This window comes from Oryzias melastigma, linkage group LG14 (genome assembly GCF_002922805.2).
Source record: "Oryzias melastigma strain HK-1 linkage group LG14, ASM292280v2, whole genome shotgun sequence".
Classification (NCBI taxonomy): domain Eukaryota; kingdom Metazoa; phylum Chordata; class Actinopteri; order Beloniformes; family Adrianichthyidae; genus Oryzias; species Oryzias melastigma.
Genome location: NC_050525.1, coordinates 2,751,204 through 2,778,750, shown reverse-complemented (window position 1 = coordinate 2,778,750; position 27,547 = coordinate 2,751,204). Strand labels below are relative to the sequence as shown.

Here is a 27,547-nt window from a genome sequence, read left to right as displayed (position 1 = left end):
CTTCTGAACAACTCCACCAAGCCCAGCATAAAACACCAAAACACACCAAACGCCATTTATTTTGTGCATTAAATTCACATCCACTTCCTCTCTTTCACTGCCCAATGCTTGCCCACAAATCTCCTCAGGCTGAGCAGCGGTTAATGCCAGTATCAAAAATGATACACACACCTACATTTCCCTCTAGTGGTTGTTAGTGGGAAAATGACAAACATATGAGCATAATTATTATATTTTCACATATAAATTCCCCCTGAGTATAAAATAGCATTCTGGTGTGGAAGCTGCACTACATGTTGGGGTGGATTCACAACATAATACAATGTTATTATCATTTCAACAAATCCTGCAATGTACATCTGGTGTTGTTGTCTGCATTTCTTAACCAAACTTCACTGCATAATGAACCCATTGGCCATCACCTGTCTGTCTGTGACGGAAGAAACACCCGTCTCGGTCCGGCTATCAATTTTTTTTTTAATTAACGGCCAGGCTCCTCAAGGCAGATGCACTATATGCACATGTATCTTTGCAAAAGTTTGGGTGTTAGTTTTTGTGGGTTTTTTAGGGAGAGTTTGGCTGACCAGAGAGATGCTCCTGGTCAAAAGCCAGCTTCATGTCATAAGGCTAGAGGTTTACCTGCAGTACATGGAGCTGAGGCAAACCAATGGACCTGCATTACAGCTCACACCACCACCTGATGACAACTGCCAAAACATGACCTATTTTGCTGTGGATGTTTCCCAGCTTAGCGACAGCTGCTCCTTGCTGCAACCAAACCATGACTTTGTTGCTCTATCTCTGCCTGCCTGAACTGTGTGAGACTAACCTGCAGCCCTCAAAGCAGAATAACCAGTTTACAGTATTCAACTTCAAAAACCAAAGCAGACCCCATCTTCAGATCAGTGTGGTTAACTCAGTTTACCAAACTAATGTTCAAGTAGGAGAAAACAGAGAAGTCTGTTTGCTCCTTTTCTCCAAAAAGCAGCACGAGAGCACAAGATAAAGCATGTGGCAGTAAGGTCATAAAAGAACATAAAGGAGAAGTTCACTGAGCCAGACCATGAGGAGTAACCAATCAAGAGGAAGCAGCAGCAGACATAACACGCTTCAGCTTCTTCACCATCTCTGTCCATCACAGTGGGGCTTCGCGTGTTGTAATGAGGTCTGCGCTCCAGGTCTCCCAGATCCTGCCTCTGCTTCTCCTCCTGGTGGGCGGAGTCATGCACTGCTTTGATCTGGTGTTGAAACATCGCAAAACCAGTGATGGAAACGCCACCGGGGCCATAGGGACCAGGCACCTGCAACGTTAGGGACAGGACAAATAAAATAAAGTCAAGATGATGTTTTGAAAACATTTTTAAAATACAGCACAAAAACCTGCATATCAGCATTCTTTGCTTCCAGTTGGACCGTTTAAAACTCTACTAATGATAAAACGTTTTTATCATGTGCTATAGATGGTGGTCTTAAAAGTTTTCCTTTTTAAAATTCCTGAACTGCCAAGAGACAAATTTCAATATTTTCCAGTCAACTTCTAATGCCAAACTTGTCTTATAAACCCTATGATTTTGAGAAAGTATGCCATTATACTGTCATATATTTCCCAGGAGATAGTAGTTTAAAGCCCTGTAGCCCATAAAATCAATTACCAATAAACCAATGTGCTGTGTAATCAGCAATGGTCTTACAGCCTTCTCCAGGACTGGAGTATAGAGCCACTAGCTGCGTTTCCATTACACATGTGCGCAAAACTTTACAGAAATTCTAGGAATTAAAAAAACAATGATTGGAAATGACATTGTTTCCATTAAATCATCATTTTGCGATAAAGCACAAACCAACTCACGCGATAAGTCATTAAAAACACGACGATGAATGAGAACAAGTATTTTTTTATTTGATTCACTAAAAAAGGAGCATTGCGGTGACGTCACAGCTCTGTCTGGAGAGCGCGTGCCGCACAGAGTCTATTGACAGTCTCAGGTGAGAAACCTGTTCAGTGGTTTTTAAATGAATAACCATTCTAACAAGTAAGCTGCTGGACCTTTTTCTGTTTAAAAACACGACAAGATCCATTTAAGTTTCTGTCCCTGCACTCGCGCTTTTCCTCAAACGAGAGTTCAGCATCTTCAGACTCCAAGCTGCAGAAGTGTAGCTGCAGGTGAAGCCATGAGGAAATCTTGGTGATTTTATTATGGAGGAGCTGCATGATTCCATATGACACTCAACTTATAAAGAGCTGTGAAGCTGTTGGATCTCTCCTGCCGCCCGCTCTGCTGCGCTCAGGACAGACACTTCATACAAAGAGGAGCATCTATTTCCAAAAAGTGTTTCCATTACAGTTTTGTGAAAAATGTCTGTTTCAAAAATCCCCAAATACCACCTCCTCTAAGCGCAAAAACTTTTTGTTCGAAAAATGCAGGTTTTTTCGAAATTGTGGTGTTTCCATTAGGAGAATTTATTATTCAAATTCCTATTTGCGAAATTTCAGAGTTAATGGAAACGCAACTAGTGATCACCTTTCTTTAGCGTATTTTGTATGCTTATCCAGAACAGGAAAATACATTCATACTCCTAAAAACCGATTTTATTTTTCTCACAGCAAAGCTGCTGCTTTCTGTGGGCTTGTGGAGAAACCAACACCTGAGACTGACCATGGGAGGGATGTTGGCTGCACGGTGCTGCATCTGCTGCATGCTGAAGTGGGCTTGCTTGGGTGAAGGCACAAGCACAGAGCCAGGAGGGCTGCGCAGCATCGGTTTTTCCATGGGGTACATTCTACAGAATGGGCATAAATGGATCAGTAACTCTTTGCTCAGAGTGCTGATGAAGTGACACAAACTTGCGCAGCACTCACCTCTGTCTATCAGGCTCCGCCTCCACCTCTTCATCTGCACTGCAGGTTGCACTTGAGTCATTATCAGAGTGGAGGTCCCTCTGCCTCTCACCATGGTCTCCTTTTTCAACCTTTTCCTTAACTTCAGGCTCCATCTTGACCTGAACCTCTCCAACTTTCATGTCTACATCTTGAGGCTCAGTTTTGGGGTGTAGTGGACCAGGAAAAGCAACCACTCTCGTCTTATCTTCCTGAGATCCCATTTCCCTCTCTGGACTTTTCTCTTGCTTGACACGAAGTTCCCCATAAGGGGGCTCTGTAGCTTTTCCATTGCTGGTTAGATCCTTGTCACTGTCTGTGCTCAGAGTGTCTGCTGTGGTACTCTCCACTTGCTTAGAGTCAGCAACTTTTGAGGAGTCAGCCTGGGAGGGAGAGGGGGCACTCTCTGTGTCGGAGCTGTTCTCACCACCTGAAGAAGCAATACAGGTTTCAGTCAAGCATGTCAAGAAACAAAACTGGAAAACTTATCGAGTACAAAAATACAAAACTACTCTTCATAAGAAAAATGCATTGAAAGATAAAGATCCATTGCAGCCAATAAAATGTCAACAAAGCCTTTTTTAAGAAGATGATTATGAGACATCAGTAAAATATCTAAATGTCGGCAGGATATGGAATTTAAATTTCTCCACAAGTTTCACACATTTTGTCATCCAGATGCTCTCCAGCAAACTTTAGACGGCCTGCACATGTACTGGCTTTAGCAGGAGGACACGTCTGGCTCTGCAGGGTTCGAGTCCCTGCATAGTGGTATAGTGTGTACGGCAGTGATCAGAGCAAAGGGGGGATATTTTGAAGACACTAAAATATCAAACATGATTTCAGTTACTTCAGCTTCTTTTTTGGTTAGGTACAGAACTCCACATGTTTATTCATAGTTGTATAGTCAGGAATAAATTAAAATACATTAAATGAGAAGGTGTGTCCAAATGTTTGGCCTGTACTGTATATATGTATATGTGTAGATAGAAAAGATAGACAGATGAGATAAATCCCACAGCCAGCCAGAAAGGTAGATAGATATTCAAATTCATATATATATCTTGTGATGAATTATGTGATGTCATTTGAATGTCTACAGGCATTATGGGGAAACCATACAGGATTGCATCCATAAAATTTTCATCTAGTGTAAAAGTTTGTTGGTATTTCCACTAATGATGGAAAAAAGTCGATTAATCACAACTGTTAGAAAACACTGTCAGTTTGGATGCAAAGACTGAGTGGTTCCTAGTTGTTCCATTTCTGTGTTGCTGTGTCTTCATTTAGTTTCTTCTGGTCATCAATCGGCTGGATTTTTTATCAGCAGAACTTTGAGGATGGAAAAACTGTGGAGAACATTTGTTGTTGTGAATTGTTGGTCTTGATTCATGAATGGAATTACCGGTAGATTGCTGCCTGAGTAATGATCCGCAGCCGTATTAGTGATTGTGATGGTCTCTGCACACACAGACAAAAATGTACAAAGGCAACAAGTCTGTGTTTGTAAAAGCATTTTTCCCATATGATATCTGATAACTACCCACTTTTTAAAGAAACTCGGAGCACAAAGCAGTTTGGTTTGTATTTCCTCAGACACAGCAGATGTTGCCATGGTGATGGAAGTGCAGAAACAACACTGCAGATGCATCAAACACGTAAGACCAAACAAAGATGGGCCCTCCCTACAGAGGACGATGGAAACATGCTTTTGGTGAATAAATATTGTGGCTTGATTTTTCCACTTGAATAATGCATATGCTGCCATTTCGACAGCAGGACAGATCATCAGCCAGGACAGAACTGAGACTTGAGCTCAACATCTGGAGCCTCATGAATAAATGGTGTGTATGTACAAAAAAGAAGCAACATTAACACAAGTTGGGCATCCAGCTTAATCTAAACTTTTCACACAGGAGGCTCCAGGACTTGAGTTCAACTTTAGATATTACAGACGGGAGAGAGTTCAGACTGGGAACTTAAGATGCTTTTGCAGGTGGGTTATACTGATTGCTGATCCGATCTTGGTGCATGTAAACAACCCATTCTGATCATGTGTCATTACTCTGGATTTTACATCATGCACAGACGGTGTGGCGCTTCATTCTGGAGCCTGTACAGGACCGATGGGCTGCTCTGCACGAGCGAGCCAGGTCTCTGAGCGGAGCAGCCGGACTCATTGGTTTGACTGCGAGCAGAGGTGGGGTGCTTGGAGCTTTGTTACGGTGTGTGCTTCGGACCACAGTCCCTGCGCTGCGCGTGTCCCAGGAGAATTGTGTCTCTAACCAGCTTTGGGACGTGTGAGCCGGCGGCTTTTGAATGAGGAAAAAGAGCTCCGAACAGTCCTGAGAAACCGTGCAAACAATCATGTGGATTTGTGTTTCCAATCGTGACCAGACAAAATAAAGGCTGATGTTATTCCCACATATTTACGTGAAGTCAACATGCACATCACTGGATTGTCTGCACGGATTTTAAGTGCATCCAAAGCTAAATGTCTAACTCTAACCCTTCTCTGGGTCTGTGCGCTTAAAAATAAAGCACTGAGTGCACGGATTTAAAACATTATGAGTAGAGATGCAACGATTCAGTCAAACCACGATTCCAATCATAGCTTTAAAGTTACATTTTCGTTTTTTTTCCAGATTTTTTTCTCAACACAATTAAAAGTATTTTAAGGCCAAGTATGTTTTCTTTTTGCCCCTTAGATCAAACTGTCGGTTGTCCTACTAACAGAAAAGATCCAATTCAAACAAACAATTATATATAATACTGAAATATTGATCACATATCCTTTCATGCTCAGTTCTGTGCTCCATGTGACGGACCGCTCCACACCCACTCAGCGCAACTCCCCCCAGCCGCTAACTTGAATAGAAGCATGAAACCCAAAATGAACTTTTGATCCTCCCTGCTCACAATAACGCAAGTATTTGTGTATTGATTTAAACATACTTTAGAATAAAATTAAATATGAATAAATTAATAAAATGTAATCAGAAACAACATGTTTTAGCTTTTTTGTGTTCTAAGTTCAAAGATGTTTTATTATCATAAATAGGCATCAATGAGCAAATGTGAGTGAAGATAAATGCTTTTGAAGTACTTATATATGTTTTATCAAATATAGGTTTTGGAAATTTTTTAAAACATTCATTGTTTTATCGTGTTGTTTTTTCTTGTTACTGATCTAAACCGTGACCCTAAAACTGTAACACAATCTGAACCCTGAGTGTTGTGATCTGTTAAACTGCTACTACCGATTCAGACTTGACTTTGTCTTGTGAGAGTCTTTGGCTCAAACTAAACAGCCAGCTTTGGGTTTCCCAATAAGAACAAGACAAGTGAATGTGACCAAAAAACATATGACTGTAAACATTTGATAATTTCTTCTTATCTCAATAAAAGTGTCAGCAAACGTTAAGATTTCGAAACCAACAGCATATACTGTACCTTACAAAGGAGAATTTTTATTTGCTTTCCCACGACTGCAACTGTTACACATCAATAAATTCTCTATCTTCTTCCTCTTAAGTCTCAACTTTGCTTGAAAGGGCCTGAAGCCTGTTCAGCCTTATTTGGCCTGAATTTGTAACCCACATAAAGAGAGCGACCATCTCTCTGACCTTCACTTTCATCGGCGTTGTCCTCATCATCATCGGGTGATGCCATGGCTTGGCCTTCCCTTTGAGATCTATCAGAACGTGCCCTCCGAGAATCCTGGGAAAAAGACGAGCAGAAGTCAGTCTGTAGTCATGTTATCGCTGAGAGTGATAAGTCATGAAAATCAACACAACAGTCCACAAATGCTTCACCTGTTTATGCTGCTGCAGAAGGTTGTCCAAGTTGTGACGCCGCTTGTAATTGAAATAGAAGTTTTTGCACTGTGCCTCACTTTTTGTGCCCACCATTTTGGCTATGGCAATCCAGTTTCGGCCATGCTCAACCAGCCCTGGAGGACCAAAACATAAACACACACATCATACACAGGACTTTAAAGGTTTTTGGGTTTTTTTGTTAACCCTGGTGCTCTCTTCTTGGGTCCAGATGACCCCACCCTTATTTTGATGTATGATCCCTCCATGACAAAGGTGGACAGGATTTTATGTCTGATACAGACACTAGTGAAGATTAGAAAATGCTTTAAAAAAAAAAAAAAGTCCAGCCCGCTGTCTAGTAGGGTCCAGATGACCTCTTAGCACAAGAGTTACTGCAATGTGAAAATGGGATGCCGAAGACTTCAGAAAATTCTTACACTATATCAACACTGAAAAGACAGAAAAGGAAAAGTAAATGCTCAAGTCCCAGCAGAAATAGTCCAAATATAAGGAGTTATTTCTGAATCTTTTGGACAGATTTTCCCCTTAAAGATTTCTTATATTTCAATCATTTTACTTTTGTTTCTTGTATTTTAGTGTAAATCACATTAACTATAAAGGTAAAGGGTTTCAGAATTATTAAAAGTCTAATTTCTAGCATTTGTGTCAAGCCAAATTACAACTACAAGGTCCAAAATAAAAGAAAAACATATAGAATGTTATTTTAAAAAAGGCACATCTGAGTTAAAAGAGAAACATAGTTTTTAGTGCATCTCTTCTCCTGCGCATCACCGGTGGCTTTTTTTGATTAAAGACCCAGACAGAAAAAAAATAGTTTTTGGTGTTTTTAACATGTTTTTGTGGTATTTTTCTGATGATAGAGGACATTAATGATGCAGCTTCGAGAGACTGGCAACCTGTCCAGGGTGTATCCTGCCTTCGTTCAGAAGTTTTTATCATCAGTCCTGAAGACAAGAGAGAGATGATTTTACCCAAGCTCAATCATTTTAATCCTTCTCACTGTTGAGAAATTTGGGCGTACTTTTAGACTCTGAGCTGAATTTTATTTATCATATTAAAAATGTGGTCAAGACAGGATTTTATCATCTCAAAAACATTGCCAGAGTCCGCCTATTCCTCTCTCTTGCCAGCACAGAGGTGCTGATGCATGCTTTTATTTTTAGTCGTTTAGATTATAGTAATGCCCTGCTCTCTGGTTTACCTCAAAAATCTCTTGCTAGTTTACAATTATTACAGAACTCGGCGGCACGAGTTCTGACGAGGACCAGGGGGCGGGAACACATTACACCAGTTTTAAAATCGCTGCATTGGCTCTTTGTGCATTTCAGGATTAATTTGAAGATTCTTTTAATGGTTTATAAATGTTTTAATAGTCTTGTATTTTGGTCCAATTTTAAAAAGGAAAAAACACTGATCATCAGAAAAATAATCCCAAGGGTGTGGTAATCATGATTTTGTAAAAAGTTGAGCAATTTAATGACATTTCAAACTTTTTTATAAATATATACATTATTAGATAGGAAACAGTGCATAACCTGATGCATGGTTGTGATTTTATTCAAATCTGCACACAGACTGAGTTTTACACAAACTGTTAGACGTTTATTCTGTGTTTATAAGTGGGTAGGTGGGTAGCTGACATCGCCGTAGACCGTTAGCACCCGTTGTATGTGGGCCGGTCCGTGACCGCATTAGCGTGACACGGTCTGAGACGGTACTAACTTTATTGGTAGTCTCTCTGTAGCATAACAGAGCAGTTGTTGAGCTGAACTAGATTTTGGTCACTGAGGTTGTAACTTCAAACTTGGAGCATCAAACCACACACAGTAACATCAGTATGAAGCCTGTTGCTACAGAAAGTGTTGTGCCAAATGATTGTTTTTATTTATTTTATTTCTCTTTATAGGATGCTTAAGCTAGCGGTAGCTCACAAAACACTTAATTCAACCACCATCTGTCCTTCTACATTCCTCTCCTGGATACCAAACCTGCCCATCACCTCCTCATCACCTCGGTTTCCTGCACCAACATGACCATTGAAATCTGCACCAATGACAACTCTCTCATTTCCAGTGATGTTCATCATCACTTCATCAAGATCCAACCAGAACTTCTCCTTCTCTTCCAGCTCACATCCTACCTGTGGGGCATACCCACTAACAACATTGAACATCACACCCTCCATTTCTATCTTCAGACTCATCACTCTATCTGACACTCTTTACCTCCACAACACTCCTAACAAACTCCTCCTTTAGGATAACTCCTACTCCATTTCTCCTCCCATCTCCACCATGATAGAACAACTTGAACCCTGCTCCTAAACTTCTAGCCTTGCTACCTTTCCACCTGGTCTCCTGGACACACAGTATGTCTACCTTTCTCCTCTGCATCATGTCCACTAACTCTCTACCCTTTCCTGTCATAGTTCCAACATTCAAAGTCCCAACTCTCAGTCCAACACTAGTGACTTTCCTCTTCTCTCTCTCCCTCCGAACCCGCCTTCCTCCTCTCCTTCTTCCACCAACAGTAGTCCAATTTCCACCGGCACCCTGTCGGTGAACAGCACCGATGGCGGTCGTTGTTAACCCGGGCCTCGACCGATCCTGTATGGATTTCGTAGGTCTGATTCGCATATTTGATTTGGCAAAGATTTTACGTCGGATGTCCTTCCTGACACAACCCTCTGTATTTATCCGGGCTTGGGACCGGCACAATGAGACCCTGGCTTGAGCTCCACCAATATGTGTTGCCTCTTAAAATCTTGCAGCGATGTGACACTTCTCACACTTCTACTTACTGTTTCCAACACAAAGTGCCGTAAAACAAACTAGATCACTGATGCAGCTCCAGAATAATAAGCCTTCATAAAAAATTCCAGGCACTAAATATATCTGAATACTCTGAGTGCAACATCTTCAGTTATTTGCAGTGACTTGAGCATTTTAACTACAAGAGCATGAAACTAATCGTGGATTATGTAACAGGTAGCTGACCAAAAGAAGCGGGAAGAAAATCCTTCAGCCAACTCAACATCTTTATCCCTGCTGGCCTCAACACAATCCAAGCTCAGCTTAAGATGTGTGAATTATCGTTTTCATGGCAACACATTATCCACTGATGATTTTAAGATATGTCCTAGGAATGTCCTCGGAAGGTTTGATCTTTTTGATTGCTAGTTGGTCAGAGACATGGAGGGGCACATTTTTGATCTGAGGAGTGGTAGAAAACACAAAGCAGCTCAGCAAGATACTACACGTGCATTCATGGAGAAGAGCTTACTCATTAGTGATTTTGAAAATATGAGGTTTGTGAATTTCTTTCAAGCATCTGAATGAAAGTGTAAGCTGCTTGAGAACTTCTACAACACAAAGTTTCAGAGGCTCATAACGAGTCCTGAAAATGTTTCCAAAATGTCTCAAAAGTCTTTCCGTTGTTCCTAAACTCTTTGCATTGAACAAAGTATTTGGCCACGTTGCATGGTAGTGTGGGACTTATTCCCAGACACAAAGGAAAAGTACTCTAAATTACACAAGAAAAGTGAAACCCTCGTATGGATCTCTAGACTAACTCAGGATGGCAATAAAATAAACAGCATCTTAAAAAAGTCCTAAATGGTTCAGGTGTATTAATTGCGGTAGGATTCAAATTTACAGACAACAAAACACACACTATAGTTCACAGTCCACATCTGCCCCTGAAACTATCACACATTAGTGCTGTACTAAAGGTTTAAACTTTGGTAAAAAGCTGTTGAGGATTTCTGCATGAGTCTCCATGTGTGACGGCATCAAAGTGACTTTGAATCAGGTCTGACTGAACGGGTCATGACTAAAAGGAGTGACATAGAAATCCTAAAGCTTCATCTTCCATCCTGCTTCAGAAGAACCAGGCTCCCCAGCATCTGAACTCTTATCCTCAATGCCGTGTTTTCATTAGTTATGTTTGCTAAATGATCCAATGTCATCGACTGATTTGGAATTGTTCTCAAGCAACACTAAGTGAAGGTAAACTTTTTGCACATTTGTCTTTACAATCACATATTCTGTGCCTGCAAAGAACCATAGTTATTCTTCCAATTATGACGAAAAAAAAAGAACCTCCAGATTTAACATATTTGAGGATGTCTGGCTTCACTGACCTGGTTCCGCTCAGATGAAAATGGTGTTTTTGGTGTTTTTTACATGTTCTTGTGTCATTTATTTAATGGTGGAGGACATAAATAAATAAAATTCGGATTAAAAATGCATTTCTGAATATTTGTGAATGAGGAGCAGAAATTTTTTTTTCTGAAAGAGCTTATTTGTGACGTAGAAAATCCTTTGGACTGAGTTCTCTTTAACAGAGAAGGGGAGGGGGCTGGTTTGCTCTGTGCCAACAGCCTCGCTCACAACTCATTGTTCTGCAGAAACTGTCCTTTAGATACCGACACAGGCTTTTTGGCTAAAATAATCATTAAAAGACCACAGGGAACAGTTTGAAAATTGATCAAAAGATAATCAGAGTGGGACGTTAAAGGTTGAGTTCTGCAGTCAAGAAGATATTAAAAGTAATCCAGTGTTTTCAAAACAAAAACTGAACAACAAAAACAAAACAAAAGAAAATCAATTTTGAATCATCAGAACATTGTGCAGTCTGATTGGCTAGTGGGAGGTAACACAACAACTGTGTTGCTGACAGGAAGAGGTGCTGATTGGTTGTTCATTGAGGTTAAAAACTCTGATCTTAAAACCATGAGTCTGCATTTGCATTTCTGCCTGTGTGTGTGTGGGTGTGTGTGTGTGTGCGCTTGTATGTGCACTAGAAAAGAAAACTTGTGTGCGTGTCTGTGCTGTTTTGGGGACTTAAAAAAAACATTTCCCAATACTGAAAACGTTTTGGCATGAGTACAAACGCTTTAACTGCTGAACATCTTTTTTCACATGCTCAAATTATGCTACAGATACTGATTTTTAAATATAGACAATGGAATTTGCAAAAGCATAAAATTATTATGCGCTAGAAATTCTTTTTGCTGATGCAACCTTTATTTCCTTTAGATTCAAAACCCATGTGCATGTCACATATCATGATACACTCGCAAAATATGTGTGTAAGGAATTGAACTCCACAGAATTATTTCTACAAAAGCAAAATTAAAACCTTCACATGTTCCATTCTGAAAGCCACTAATAAATATGCTAGGCCCTTGTGACTCTTGAACTATGCACTTGTTTTTCCTTGTAGAAATGTTAGTGCATGCAGGGAATGGACGGGGAAAAACCCTACGAGGTCAGCTTATTAAACATACACACAAAACGGAGAAACAAATAAAGATCATGAAAAGAATAAGAGTCTGGGCCGTATGCGGAGGCAGGAAAGAGAGAGGGATGAGAGAGGCATAAATGAATCAAAACAATACCTTTTTTGGCAACCTCCATCTCCTCCTCAGTCCAGCGAGAAGTTTCTCCTGTTTCCCCGGCACCAGCTAAATCACAAAGAGGAGAGAAAGTCCCATCAGCACTGGCAGAAGGAAGAAAGAAGGAGAAAACGAATGGCACTCCTTTTCTTCAGCCGCTCGCTTCTCATGGTCACTAATCTACTAATCTGTTTATACTCGGGGGCAGCCAAGACCTGTTCTCTCCTCTCACCCTCTCATGCTCTCCCCCGTCTTTCCTTGTTTCTCTGCTCTCTCCCCGTCCCCACAGTCCCAGACTGAGCCCTCCTCCTCTCTAATCCATGTGGGGAGGGCATCTTGGTCAGCTGATGTAGGAGCTGAGAGCTGAGCCTCCCTCTCTGGAAAATGGCCTTGGATGGAGACAAGTGGGCAGATCGAGCAGCACTCTAAAACCCTCCCACCCCTTACACTATAACATCTGAAACAAAAACAAACGCAAGCTCCTCCTCCTTTATACAGCTTAGCTACGCTGCTTCCACCCCCTCCACCCCCTCCCCACAACAAAGTTCACAGAACTGCATGGTTAGAGCGGAGAGGGACAAATGAACTCCAGCCCAGTCTCCTCTGTGACAGCCACTGAGACGTGTAAACATTTGGACTAATATAGCCTGCAGATCTACCCTTGACATTAAGAGGAAGTGCTGCCCCCCCAACCTACTTTGAGCATGAAGGAATCGATGGTAGTTGTTTAAATGACATACAAAATGACAAACAAAAATCCACCCAGCATCCTCAAAGACAAGCTGAAGGTCTTTGATCTCAGCTCAACAATCCTCTGAAAAGTTAGTCAAATAACTGTTCCAGTTTTTTTGAATGCATTTCACAGACTCAGGGAGGATTGTCGACGTTTTTTTCACCTACACGCAGAACTTTTCAGGGAAGCTAAACATGGACTCTACCACATCATCTCTCTAATGGCAAATATAAACTAAGCACTGCCTCCTCTGGATTTGTCCACGGGACTTCCACGGCTGTTAATTCCTTTGATATCCGGCTATTTGTTAGCTCCAAAAACAGCTGGTGAGGTTTGGAATTAGATAGGACTGGGCTGGGGTTTTCTTCACACTGAATGAAACCAAAGTAAATTGTACCAAATCTGGAAGCTGATGGTCTGTTGAATTTACCCCTGTACACTTGATCCAGACTGACAGTTTGGGAAACAAACCCTGTTCTGTTTTAACCAACTAAAACAGGCAGGTGTGAATCCACCCTAAATGTTAACCGAATAACACTTCCTGCTTCTGTCTCATGACAGTCAATAATAATCAATAATCCAAATTCTCCAACTAATCATGCTATAACAAATGTACAATTTAAATATCAACAAATGTAAATAAGCCAAACAAACCTAGAACATTTTAAGTAATTATATTCTAACTGTTCTGAAAAGCAGATACAATTTTGACAACAAAGTCCCTATTGACTAGTAACAAAAGCCAGAATATTACTCGTACAAAGACCCTGACACGTACAAAGTCTATTCAGCAACCTACACACCAGGTACATGTGGCATGTTCAAGAATGTGCTGAAAGTTGGACAGGTTTTTGGTACATGGTGTTGTTCACACAGGTCTGTCACTTCTTGATACTAGTGCATGTCCTCACAGTTGGAAGAGGCTAGATGAGGAATGTCAAAGCGGTATAAATCAGGTGGATTTTGCTCCAGGTTTTTTCTTTCACTGCTCTATTCCCACATATGAAGAACTCTGTGCCAGATAATTCCAGCTGGGTACAAAATGCAATTATCAATTTCTCCTTCATGATCAATGTCCAAACAGTTGGCACTCCGTTGTTTGGAAAAGGACACCATCCATATGTCACTACCAAATCACAGGCTTTGCCCGAATTCCCCCCCAACCCCTAACTACTAAAAAACTATACAGTGCGGGACTATATAGCGCTCTGGATTTTAAAGGTAATTCAGACATGATGCTCAGTACTTTTCTTTCGTTTTTCTAAACATCGGATGACATCACTGATTTCACAAAGGGACTCCACTGTGTTCTGATGGTGAAAATGTGGATGGTTCATTCAAATATTGCATTTAAACACGTTTTTTTGTTTGAAATTGTTCAACCGCAATGCATTGTGGTCTACATCCGCTAATCTAGTGACCATCGATGTATGCTAGTTTTTTGCAAACACTTTTGGGTAATTTCCAGTGCACTCGATTTTGGAACTAGTAGATTCAGACAGCACTAAAAATGGCGAACGCATTATATAATGATTAGGGGGGGAATTCTGACACAATCACAGTCTGTAATTGGAAGCGCTTTTTTATTTCATTGTGCCTGAGACAATGAAAAATGAAGATATCCATCTAATTGGTCAAAGTTCAACTGGCTTAATTTTCAGCGTTTTTAATGGCAGCATTATTTGTACACAGAGCCTCAAAAATTGACTAAAAAATGTACGTACATGTTGAACTTGGACATTCAAGATCACAAGAACTCTTTGACACTATAACCAACCAAATCCTCAATAAAAGTTTGTTTAGAGTAGTCTGAGAAACCAAAGAATCTGGTGGTCTGTTTATAGAGTTAAAAACAATCATATCATAACTGTATGTTTTAAACAGCTATTAATCCCTGGGAAAAAAAAACTCCAATGCTTTGATCAAGACATGATAAGATGCATTTGTTTGTGAATTTGGTGATTTCTGAAACATTAAACAGGTTTTTCTGTCAGTCACTGCTGTTCATTAAGTGATCAATCCTTTTACCTTTAGTATCCACTGAAGCTACTGGAGTCCCAGGTTTGTTTGCCTCCTTGGCCCCCTTCTGTGCTGGGTCAGACTTGGAGAGCTGAGCAGGATCTGCCACAGCGGGCTCAAGGGCAGGGGGAGGAGCCTCCTCAGCTGCCACCGATGCAGCCTCATTGGCCATGGAGCGCGTGGTGATTCTTCCTTTACGGCGGCCCTGGCTATTGGCGGTCTTCCTGCCACGCGGTGCGTTTTGCTCTTTTCCGTCCTCGTCCTCCCCACCGTCACATTTGTCCTTGTCCTTGCCGATGTCCCTGTGGTTTAGCAGAGGGAAACACATCTTTTCAAACAAATCTCAGTTTGATGCAGCAAGAGCAGCCTCTTCTTGTGGGCTTCTCTTATGAAAACTCCACCTTAAAACAACTTTGTTTTACAATCTTACTATTTGGACTCAAGCTAGACTGACAGATCAACAGGTTGGCTACGGGATAATTGCTCCAAATCTGAGGTGTCACAGCAGCATAAACGTATACACAGGTGGAGGTTTTAGTAGAAAATAGTAACCGACAACTGTAAAAAGCAAACAACTTTTACTGATACAGGCAGTTGGACAAATGTTTAATAGATCATCACAACTAAAAGAGAGCATGTGCCTGACACACGTCACACTCGCCACACTTGAAAGATGAAAACAACTGAGATGGATTCATGCGACTGAGTGCAGAGTACAAAATGTCATCTGTTGTCCTATTCAGTACTCAGGATATACTTGTAAGGGATGGGCAAACTTTTTGACTTGTGGGGCACAAAGGGTTCTAAGTTGTCAGATGGGTCAGACCAGATGTTTCAAGTGTTTTGGTAAGCGGCCTCATATTACAAAGAATGAAAAACGTGGAATCTGGACAAAACATGCTTTTTTAAATCTAAAAGCTGTGGGTTATGATCCTACAATAAGAGCCGGTCCCATTGGCTTTCACGGCAATATCACGGAAAAAAATTTCATCATGTCAATACAGATGCTATTAGCAGCGGACTGGTGGTGCAACGGGCGATATACGGTCGCGGAATCAACATGCATACATGTGGTGTAATGCATTTCCAATAGGGTACCTCATAGCTCGAGAAGTCCAGTATTTCTCACAGTCAATGGTCTAAGCGCCTTTGGCAGATTTTCCAACATTTTTACCCGTGATATGTCCATCAAATCCTGTGGGACCGGGGCTTTAGTGCAAATTGCACTAATTGGTTGATGTCTTTCAGGGTAAAATACACGCTAAGAAAAACACTGTGTTTGTTGTGCTGGAATGATCAGAAAAATGACTTGCACAAAAACACACATGAATAGGGATGGGTATAGTTAAAATGTTATCAATACTATGACTGTTATTGATAGTGGTCATCGATTCCATATTATTAGTATCCTTATCTATACTTGAATGTTTGAAAACAAGGAGGGAGAAGATAAATGATAAACTATAGAGATGAAAACCTTTTGTTTTACAACATATGAAAACACAATATTTATTGGGCCAGATTAAATGGTTTAATAATAATAAATGATTCAATATACAATGTAAAAAGAAATAAAATATAATATTTTGACCTTTTATTTCCACAGATATTGTTCTTTGAGGTGAGGAGGCTATTTGATATACTCTGCATTAGGGCTGCCACAATTAGTTGATTAGTCGTTTCTTTCTTTCTTTTTTTAAAATTTATCTCCAAACTACGGTGCACGCTTTCTAATGCCGCGTCTGTCATTCTCTTTGACACACATGTGCAGTTGTGCTAATCCGGGTCAGTTGTGATGTCACAGGGAGTTAAAGGAAGATTCAGGGACCATAACAACACGCCAATGGAGCTTAAAAGTGGGAAACAAAATAATAAAAGAAAAAAGCGTCCTGTGCAAAATCTGCAAGGCAGAACTTTAGTTCCACAGCAGCACTACGGGAATGCATGAACACCTGGAGAAGAAGCACGTTGTGACTGAGCATGATAAGGATGAAGAGGGATCGGCATCTAGCTAAGCTAACATCAGCGTAAAGAGAGAGCAAAACAAATTAAAACAGATGATCCTCTATAATGATGGATTAACAATGAGGGGTGTTTCATCACACTGTCAAGACTAGCTAAATGTTTGTATGCATCTCTGCAACCTCTCTCAGAGAGACATGTCTCTGCTGAAGGAACATCTGCTCTCTACAGAGATCAAGGCTTTCTGCAGACATGGAGAAATCATCACTTTCCTGCATCCAGCAAGAACATCGGACAGTCTGGAATTCTACAGAGTTGGAGTGGAGTGAAGTTGACTACAGCTGTGAGCGTTCAGGACCACAAAATGCACTTTAGTTAGATCTGAGTCAGAGAGGCCAAAACTTTATCTTTAGTGAAAAATAGTTCCATGTTTCAGGTGTCGACCTTATTTAATTTAATCTTGTTTTATTACCAGAAACTAATTGTGGCGGAAATTATACATCTAACATTTTTTCCACCACATAATGAAGGAAAGAAGCTGCAGGATTCATTAAAAGTTTAATGAACTGTGATCTTAATTGTCTTTTTTTAGTTAGTTTAAAGCTAATGATAGTTAAGAGGCGTGCTTTACATCCAGTTTATGAATGACACGATCAGTCGACTAATAATGATTGGTCAACTCTTAAAATAATCGTTTTGGGCAGACCTACTCTGCATTTTGGTTCTTGGTTGTATTGTTTATTTCAAGTGTTACCCTAAGGTGTCTGTTATTATTACAAAGACACATTACTGTTAATTCATAATTTTATTCTACTGCTAAATTAACGTTTGTTTGAAAGGAAAAAAAAAGGTTTTCATCTACATAGTTTGTTATTTGTCTTCTCCATGTTTTCACCCAGAAAAGATAAGAACACAGATAAAAATACTGGATTGACGAGCAGTATCGATAAAATCTTAACAATACCAATCTCTACTAGTACCAGGCAAAAATGATAATGATTTGAATTCAACACAGTGAATTTGGGTGCAACACTTTTGGAATCTAACAAAGAACCAAATTAGAGGACAGATTTATAGAAAACAAACCTAGAATCCTCCTTTTCATCTTTCTCTTCCTCGTCCTTCTTCTCCTCCTCCTCTTTTTTCTCGACTTTTTCAGATTTGTCCTCTTCGTTCTTGTCCTCTGTCTTATCTTCCTGTGAGGGACGTGTTATTTGCTGAATAGAAGAAAAATTCAATTAGTTGAATAAGCAATAAGAAATATAAACATTAAATATTCAACTGTGACACTGACCCAGCAAATATAAGATTACTTCAAAGACAATAGAGTGAATAGTATACTTCATGTTCTTTTTACACTTAATACTTTAAAGTTAAAAGTTAACATTAGTGGCAGTTCAGTTTATTTAAGTGGGAAGGAGCCACTCTCAAGTGTGTACGTCACCCCGTCAGAACCCTCTTGTTTTCATGAGTATGGGAGGGGCTAGTGGTCGGCGGTGCTTTTAAAGAATTTCTAAAAATGTGTGAACGGATCAAAATAGCGCTTTGTGTTTGTTTAAAGCGAAGAATGAACATTTAAAGCTCAAAAAGTCGATTTTCAATGGTATGGCCCTTAAATTTGACGCATTGTGTATATGAGTTTGACACGTGATCTGATCATTAACTTGGATAAAAGCAGAAAGATCTACAATAAGAAATTGAACTATGTTATGGGGCGGCCGTGGTGCAGTGGTAGGGCGGTCGACTCCTGATCAGAAGTGAGCGGGTTCGATTCCCGCCTTGCCCGCCCATGAGTCGAAGTGTCCTTGGGCAAGACACTGAACCCCAAATTGCCTCTGGTGGGAGGTTGGCGCCAGTGTTCGGCAGCGGAGCCACCACCAGTGTATGAATGTGTGCGTGAATGTGTGAATGGGTCTGTGACTGTGAAGCGCTTTGGGCCCTCGAAGGAGGGTAGAAAGCGCTATACAAGTATACGCCATTTACCATTTACCATTTATGTTTGAATGTTTGCATAAATAAGTACCTTCAGGCAGCTAACATCAAGGGGTTACTAGATAAACCATTTGTCTTCAAAAGGCCAGCAGTTTCAGTCAGTTCAGTTTTGATCATTAGGGAATAATAAAAACAGCAGCTACGACATAAATTCTACATACTCTAATAATTTCCTGACAAGGCTGTAAATTAATCCCCTAAAAATAAATATACATATGTATTTACCTGTATAGTTGTTTTTTTTTTTTAATTTATTATAAACATAAAATGACAAAGATTGAGGACAGAGCAACATTCTTTATGAAGACTACTGGGGCGGTTCGCCACAGAATGCTTCCTCCTGAATGTTCCATGAAAGTGCTGTGCTGGAACAAGTCTGGTGATGCCAAACCAAACATCCCATGCTGGTACCAGATGGGGCCAAGGAATGTGCTTCTCTCAGTGTTAAAACGCAGAACGATATAGACTCCAGAAAAGCGTCAGGTTTAGCTTGTAAAAAAGTAAGTAAGAGAATGTGAGTCTATATTACTGTGACATGACTGAACACCAGCAGTCTGGATGCCTCATCATATCCTTTTAACCTATTAGTATATGTGGCCTTCAATATTGAGGTCTAAATACAAACAGCCAACAAGCAGAAAGGCAGCACTTACCAAATGTTATCTGTGTCTAGATAGATATTGGGTTAGGAAGTGGATTTGTCTAATTTTTTTAGACAAAAAAAATTGTGTTTACTTTAAAAAAGAAAAAAAAAGAGTTCATCATCTCTGGATAGATATGAGGAGTATCTTTAAAATGAATTGACCCATATTTATGATACAACAGATCAAAACAACACAAAAATACAATTGTCACAATGTAAAGGTGGCAAAATCACTTCAAGTAGGACAGTTACGTTTCTAATTCCTCGAATTTTTTTATCTGCACAATATAAAACTTTTAACCCTTCCGCTCTCCTAGGCTTGTTTACATTAAAGTGGGGTCATCTGGACCATGGATAAGCTTGCAGGTCTCTTTGTAGGAACCATGACCGCTGACAGCTCCGAATTAGCTGAAGCAGTAGCTCCATACTTTTTCCCCTTCAAGTGTTTTATTGTCATGTGTTTTTTTTCCCTTTATTTTATCTGCTGTCTGAAAGGTGAAAACAGGGAAACCACTTCGCTCTGAAACTTGAAGCTTATGCTGCACAATGACGGCCTGTTCCAGCGCTGAGCAAATCAAACAATAAACTGAGGAGCTGGATGTGAATTGAACCTTGTTGAACCTGACGCACTCGGTTGAACTTTTACAGCCTACAGACAGAAGACACATTGCAGTTACAGAAGACAACATGGAGACTCAGTGGAGGCTTGTGTCTGAATTATATGCAGACTTCCTGGTGGACTCACATGATCAGTATCTGCAGGTTCACCACAGCTCTGGGCTGCATCATAACTCATAGCAGTACAATAAAATGTTCTGGTTTATCGTCTTATATTAGCTCTACAACCTCACAATTTGCATATATTTTAAAAACACCTCTATCATCATTAAAAGCCTACTGTAAAACAGAGAATAAAAAACCTGAAAGCTTCACAGCTAGTACAGTGAACCCAGTTATGAATGCACATAAAAAAATAAAAAGGTTTTATTGAATAGTAAAGGAGTCTACATGCACTTTAAAACTTTGCATGGGTCAAAAATGAGGGTTTAGCTCTGAGACAGATAACCAAATGAAACCCAAAGTGAAAATATAAATTTACCTTCTTAAAAAAAGAAGTTCAAAACGAAACTCAGATATTTTGCTTGCTATATACTGTATGCAGCCACATCACAAGAGAAAGACTAAAGTCTGCACAATTTTCATTTTGAATCCATGTTCATACACAGAACGCCAGCACAAGTTCAGAAAACTTTTTTTTTAGATGAAAGCTTTGATCCTTAAGGCTTAGCAGACAACGTGAACAATCACTATTTTATCTGGTCTTGTTAATTTAGTCATGAAAAGCTAAAAATGGTGACACAAAAGTTAAAATGCCAAAATATCTAGCCAACACATGCAAAACCACAAAGCCTCGACTTGGCTGTTAAACAAAATCCTTGCTTGCACATGTCCTAGAAAACCTACCCTAAAATAGCTGTGTTTGGCAGCCTGCAACTCTCCAAATAACATGTAGGCTATGAAACAAAATGCCCCAGCAAAAAAAAAAAAAAAAAGGAATCGATGGTGGGACATAGGCTAAAACAGGTAAAAACCAAATTAGAAATCAATGGCACAAATGTGGTTTGGTCTAAAACTGAAAGGCTGCGGTCTAAAACTTGGTGACATACCTGCACGTTCATTTGCTGCTCAGAAAAAGCCTCGCCTCTGCTGTGTGCCAAAGCTTACTCGAGTTGCAAATGTGAAATTACCCTCCGGTGCCTCCATAGTGCTGGTATCGGCAGCAGTGGAGGGGCAGGACAGCGCCATGGAGGAGCTCCTTAGAAGGGCTGCTGGGCCACGGCATTGCCGCACATATTCCAGGAAAGCGTGTCATCAGGCCGCTTAAGCCGCCCAAAGAATTGTCCATCTCACATGCACGCACTAATCTATGCAGGGTCACTCAAGGTAATCCCTGCTGAGCACTCCTCTTTGATTGGCACTCGCAAAGGCACAGTGAATCTTTTGGGCCTGTCGGATGGCAGGGCTGTACCATCACGGCTTTAAAAATGGGGGGTAGTTTCTTTTGCTCTCCCCTTCTCTATGTCTGTCTGAGGAAATGAAGAAAAGTGAAAGATAGGGGGGAAAAAGCCACAGCACAAACTCAGCAGATGAGCTAGCAGTGAAGACTCCATCTCTCTCCATCCCCTCCCAGACCTAAACTCACTTTCACTCATGTGCCCTACATTCCACCGCTCCTGTTGTTCAGTCTGCCCTTTCCCTTCACCGACCCAGCTCGCTCATTCAAATCATGCTGCTGAAAGCTCACCACCAATGTCCTTTCCTCCAGAGGAACACATGCACCACATTTGTGTCTACTCCAAATGGTCAAACCTGCTGCAGTTGGACTACAATAAAGAACTGCATTGGAAATGCATACATAATTTAAAAAATATTCTGGAAAACTAAAACATAAAATATTATTTTATCAGTAAAATTTCTTGTTCGTTCAACATTAAATTGTTATTATTCATTTATTTGACAGGGACATTGCACATTAAAAAGCATTCCTGCCAATGCACCAGAGTTAGCTCAAAAGCTATTTTTCATCTGCTGTCCCTGGACTGATGGTAAAATCGTCTCCCTATAAGAACAAAGTTAAAAACAAAATGTAATACAAGTACAGTAAAAGCAAAGTAAAAACATAACATTTTAAAAAGTTAAATAAGCACACACAATAAGACAAATTAAAAAAGTAAAAAATGAGGACACTCTTCAGCAGTCAGAAAATTGCCTGCATCTAAACCTTCACAACATATGAATAATATGTGTGAGCCCACAGGATAAAAACAAGTTAGAGACTCACAAACTCAAATCTGAAGTACGGTTGTCCTTGCTATATCACACTTCACACCCTCTGCAGTCTTGCTGTTTTACAGGGTTTTTTCAGTGCAATTTAGCATGTTTTTTTTTTTTTTTTAAGGCCATGAACATGAACGCGTTAACGCACGCAATTAATCAGAAAGAATTAATGGGTCCATAGTCATTAACACAAATTCATCACACCTCATGGAGCAGCAGTCTTTCGCTTTGCCTCTGCGATGCAGGCTTCAGCAGGTATTATCCCACTTTTACCAGAGTTGTTTACAGAAGAAATGCATATTCAGTCTGGTTTTTATTACTTCAATCTTGTTATTTATTCATTTATTTTTGGTTTAGATCGCATTTTCACATAAAGCAGGCTATTATATCCATGGTCCAATGTGTTGTCATGGTTACACGACGCTGAGCCTCGACTGCAGCGGCAAAGGAAAGTGATATAAATGCTGATCGTCATGTTTGGTTAAATAAAGCATCAATTCAGAGAGAAAGCTCACCTCTTACTGTGTGTTTTTGTCCAGAACATTGTTTTAAAGCAGAACAGTGACTGGAACGTTATATTTTTACTTTGGGTCTGCAGGATCTTATGGCTGTATGCTAAAATCTTCGTCTTTTTGGAGTAAAACTGCGGACATAAAAGTCTTTACAGCTCTAATTATCTTTCTGTTAATGTGGTTTGTGCTCACAAGTTACATTTCTGGTTAACATTTGATCAATTTAAACATTTTAGACAATAAAAATGGCCTGTTTTTGTTCAAAAGCTGCATATTATCAAATTCACCTGGTAAAACATTGTGATTGATAGTGAGTAATCACAACACGAAAGTGGGATTTTCTAATGTATTTTTTTAATCGATTGACAGCCTTAATTAAAATAAATGTTCTTAATGTTGTAAATGTTCAGTGTGTGAATGTGTGTATGAATGGGTGAATGGGTCTGTGACTGTGAAGCGCTTTGGGATAAATTTTTCCTAGGTTTGCGATTAATCAATTAACTATTTTTTTAATCGATTCCGATTCGATTTTTTTTTTTTTTTTTTTTTTTTTTTTTTTTTAACATCAGACTTTGTTCTGTGTCCGGATTAGCTGTAGACCCTCCCTATCAGTCTCCTCTGTGCCATGTCTGCTCTGCAGAATGTGTTCAGTTCTCCAAAGTTACGTAAATCTTTGATCGCGATGAGATCTGTGTTTTCATTCTATAATTCTGGACTTTCTGAAGGTTTGAACTTTCTGAGTTAAATCAAGAGAGGAATGTATGAAAACACAAACACATAATGTCCAAGAACACAAATGATGTGAATGGTGAGGGGTTTTCACCCCCTAAACATCTGTAATCCTACTTTGTACATTTTATCAATTGCAGGTTATCTTTGGAACACAACCTTTGCAATAACTTAACTACAATCTCATGTCATCAAAGACAAATACACAGCTTTTTTTGTGCACTGCTAAGCCTTTTAATTTTATCTACATTTATTGGCAAAAGATGAACAAATGTGGTACTCTTCAGTGTCACAACCCATAGATTGGAAAAAAGGGAATTCTTTCCTTTGGTTTAGGTGAAATGGGAATCATGGTAGAACTTAAGATTTAAGATAATTTATTTGCAGTACTAAAATACAATCAAAATGAGCAGAAATTCTACATGTTCTCTTCAGATTATTGTTTTCAAAAACTTCAGGATGTATTCAGACTGGAAAAGTTTGCTTAATTTGATCAAGTCCTGAACCTTGCACTTGGTCTGAATTTGGACTGCGGTCACCTGGACACTTCTGTTCTAAACCAAAGCTTTTCAACAAAACCACATGAACGAAAGATTAACTTTACGGTCATTGTACACTATACAACAAAATTGAGTGCAGTACTCTTTCGCTGCATTTGCAAATAAATAAATAAATATATAAAATAACTAAAATAAAAAAAATACAGAACTAATGAATAAAGAGCTCTTCTGTCATTGGCCAGGAATTATGAAGGCGGGGCAAAGCAATGAGAGAAAGAATAATGGAAGTTCTTTGCTTTGCAATCCTTGTCAGACTAGTTCACTAATTCAAACTTTATATTTCATATATGTTGAACGTCTGCATCAACGTCAGGTTCAACTCTTTTTACTATTGGTTTGGTAAAGTGGGGGCATGCTGGAAGACGGTTACCGAGGAGTCAACGGCTAAGATGGCACACTGATAAGTGCTTACTGTTTGTGATTGTTGGAAAAGACGGTGGAAGAGGTAATGTGTATCACACTAAAAGTTGTTTTAGCGAGCCTGCATTCATTTTTTGCTGTGTCTCATGGTTGTGGCATTGAAAATCCTGGACCAGGATCTGCTTGGGTGTATTCAGACTGAAAATGTGTTCTGGATTATCAGGGGAAACAAACTCTGGTTGACTTTAAGGAAATCAAATGTGGCCAGTCTGAATACATCCTCAGTTCATAACAGCAGAAATAAAGCAGAAAAAAGCTGAAGATCACAAGCTAAATAGTGATCCTGTTCTATCCAGTCTCACGCATCTGGAATTATCATAAATAAGTGGTCCGCCTGCAGTTACACGAAGCTATTTGCTAAAGGAGACTGATAGTGTCTAAAAAAAAAAGCAGGCATTGATGATTACAGCAGACTCATCTATTGAGTCAAGTTCCACCATCTCATTTCCTTTGTTTGTCTAACACAGCAGAGCAAAGCCTTAAGGTTGCCACAAGTAAAGACTTTTTCATTCAGAACCCAACGAACACCAGAGCAAATAAAGACAGAAAATTTCACAGGAAAAAGACTCAATGTGACATATGAAGAGATACCACAACAGTGGTCTTTTTGTGTTTAGATTATTTACTCCATCGCACAGCAGCCGACAGGTAGAAATGTTCATTTTGTACATTGCTATGCGTTTGAAGATGCATATAAATTCAAAAACCCAAACAGTTGTAGGAAAAACATTATATGATGAGGATCCATCTGTCACAGATTCATTGTTTGCTGTTTGAGGAGACACATGATGACATCAGTTGTCACGTTTAAGTCTCTGTGGATTCCTCTCCTAGACCATGAAACTCAGGTGTGCCGTCTGAGCATCGACATAGAGGCTCCTGCTGTTCTACTGAGGAAGATTTGTTTTGGTTTATATTTAGGAAAGTTTGGGTTTACCTGATTTCTTCCTCTCCGTCTTCCATAGTTCCGTCTCACCAGTGTCTTATAGTTTTGGTTCTTTTTTGTCAGGTAGTAAAACAGGACACAGTCAGCCACACTCTGAAACAGATCACACAACATTAACTCTCATGTGTGTACTCTATCAGAGCAAAAGATCAACTACAATGAAACTGGTGTTTTTGGTGTTTTTCTGATGGTGGAGGACGTTCATAAAGAACATTAAGATCAAAATTACTTCTCTGAGTATTTTATTCAAATTGTTGTGAATCAAGAGCAGATAAAAAACGAAAGTTGTTTGAAAAAGCATGTAGCCATGACATTAAAGCTACAGCAGCAAGTCACAAGCTCCCTGCTGGCAGGAGAGCGCACTTAACAACTCAGAGGGGAATTTCTAATGAACTCCTGCTGCTCTGCAGAAACTAAGTCCTAGAAAACGACACAAGGTTCTTTTTTGTCATTTTGGCTAAAAGTAGCATGATCGAAAGATGACTGGGAAGACTGAAAACAGAGCTGAAGATGATCTGAGTGGGACTTTAAGTTTAAGTTTTATTAATTTATATAGCACCTTCAAATGGCCATTGGCCAAACAAGGCGCTGTACATTAAAAGTCCAAAGAACAATAAAAACAACAATTAAGATATTAGAAAACATTTACAGTTAAAAGTAGACGTTAAGAATGAAACGTATAAATAAGTTACATAAAAGCATAAAAACACCAGATAAAAACGACTTTAAAGATCATAATTCAGAAAATAGAAATTAGGGGAAAAAAAATAGAAAAATTACCAGAAGCTGAATTTAGTTTCGTTAAGTCTGGATTCCAACTTTATTGACATTGACAGGTTGTTGTCAGGATTCAGAGCTCCGTCAGCTCCTCTGGTCACCAGCAAGATCCATCTCCTGAGAACTAACACTACATCTCCCAGCAACCCCAGTGCACAGTTCCTGGATGCCGCTCACCTGACTCTCATCTGACAATCACCCACAGGACACATAGGTAAATTATTGTCTCTGCCACCCTGCCAGCATAACCTGATTGCCTGCCGCCTGCCCCGAGCCTCGCCTGGACCTCGACACCTCTAGTGCCTTCTTTGATGATCCGATGACCTCTGCCTGTCTGACTCCGATTTAGCTCTGTGGACTTTTAGCTGTGCTTGATCCCCGTCTTCCTGTCTGATCTAATAAACCTGCTGCACATGGAACCAGCCGTCTACCCGTTTGTGACAGTTGTAATACAGAAATATAAAGCCACATCTTACTTTTCTCTCCAGATATGTAGCAATCAAGCCAAAGTTTTTCGGGTGCTGTACAAACCTGTAAAGAGAATTCTGATTTTAGAGCGAAACAAAAAGTACAGTTATGGCACTTGATGCTTTAAAATAAAGTTTAAATTCCCCCTCCACTGTCACCTCATCACGTCTTGTATGGCGGGGTACTCCAAATTACTCTTATGGTCTTGAGTTTGCTGAAATGTTATAGAATTAATTGGACCAGAAGTTTCAAGTATTCTCACTTCAACTGCAGCATTAAAATAGTAAATAATTTTACTTTTGCCTTATGATTTTTTCAGTGACATTCTTTGAGCAACCTCTTTGGACTACCTCAATTGTTTTATATAAATGAAAAACTTACTGAAGGCAAACTTATTTAGATATCCTTTAATTATTCATAACAAAGGCCATTAAAGGTTGATCGCCCTGGAGTCAAACTTCAGAAACTAGGATGACCAGCAATAGAAAGCTTAGCTTTCACTGTGTTTTTAGCTTAGAGTAAGACCTTAAAGGGTTAGTAATGGGGTTGTGGGTCTTTTTCTGTGTTAACTGTATTTCACCTTATATTTACAATTTCCAAATGTTTTGCCGTGTTTTGAGCAAGAGATATTGAAATAATATGGTGTTTTTGTGGCAAATCCATATGCAAATTTGGCAAACCTGTCTCTTCCGGGTAAAAAGCTCTGTTTTGGTCACGTGGTGCGTGTGACGTAACAGGGGTCAATATAGCAAGATGGCTTCTCCTTTGCGTGTCGGAGCTACGATAGCAGCGATATTTCAAGGTCCACAATTCTGTCTTCAGACTCAGATTGT

General features: G+C 39.7%; 1 protein-coding gene and 1 long non-coding RNA gene across 3 annotated transcripts in view; one reads left to right on the top strand and one right to left on the bottom strand.

Annotated features, from left to right (window-relative positions):
* The window catches only part of ncor1 (nuclear receptor corepressor 1), a gene marked incomplete in the record, with an annotated part of 125,602 nt that overhangs the window by 28,398 nt on the left and 69,657 nt on the right, over nt 1–27,547 (bottom strand). For both annotated transcript variants that reach the window (XM_024264937.2, XM_024264945.2), the window contains 10 exon segments: nt 1,124–1,301; nt 2,658–2,781; nt 2,861–3,308; nt 6,505–6,598; nt 6,694–6,830; nt 12,119–12,184; nt 14,877–15,169; nt 17,916–18,046; nt 25,461–25,562; nt 26,723–26,777. In XM_024264937.2, the coding sequence (XP_024120705.1) occupies nt 1,124–1,301; nt 2,658–2,781; nt 2,861–3,308; nt 6,505–6,598; nt 6,694–6,830; nt 12,119–12,184; nt 14,877–15,169; nt 17,916–18,046; nt 25,461–25,562; nt 26,723–26,777 (1,628 nt within the window).
* On the top strand, nt 4,569–5,671 carry LOC112141784. The gene is made up of 3 exons (XR_002918456.2): nt 4,569–4,722; nt 4,795–4,874; nt 4,967–5,671. It is a non-coding gene; the product is annotated as an uncharacterized LOC112141784 (long non-coding RNA).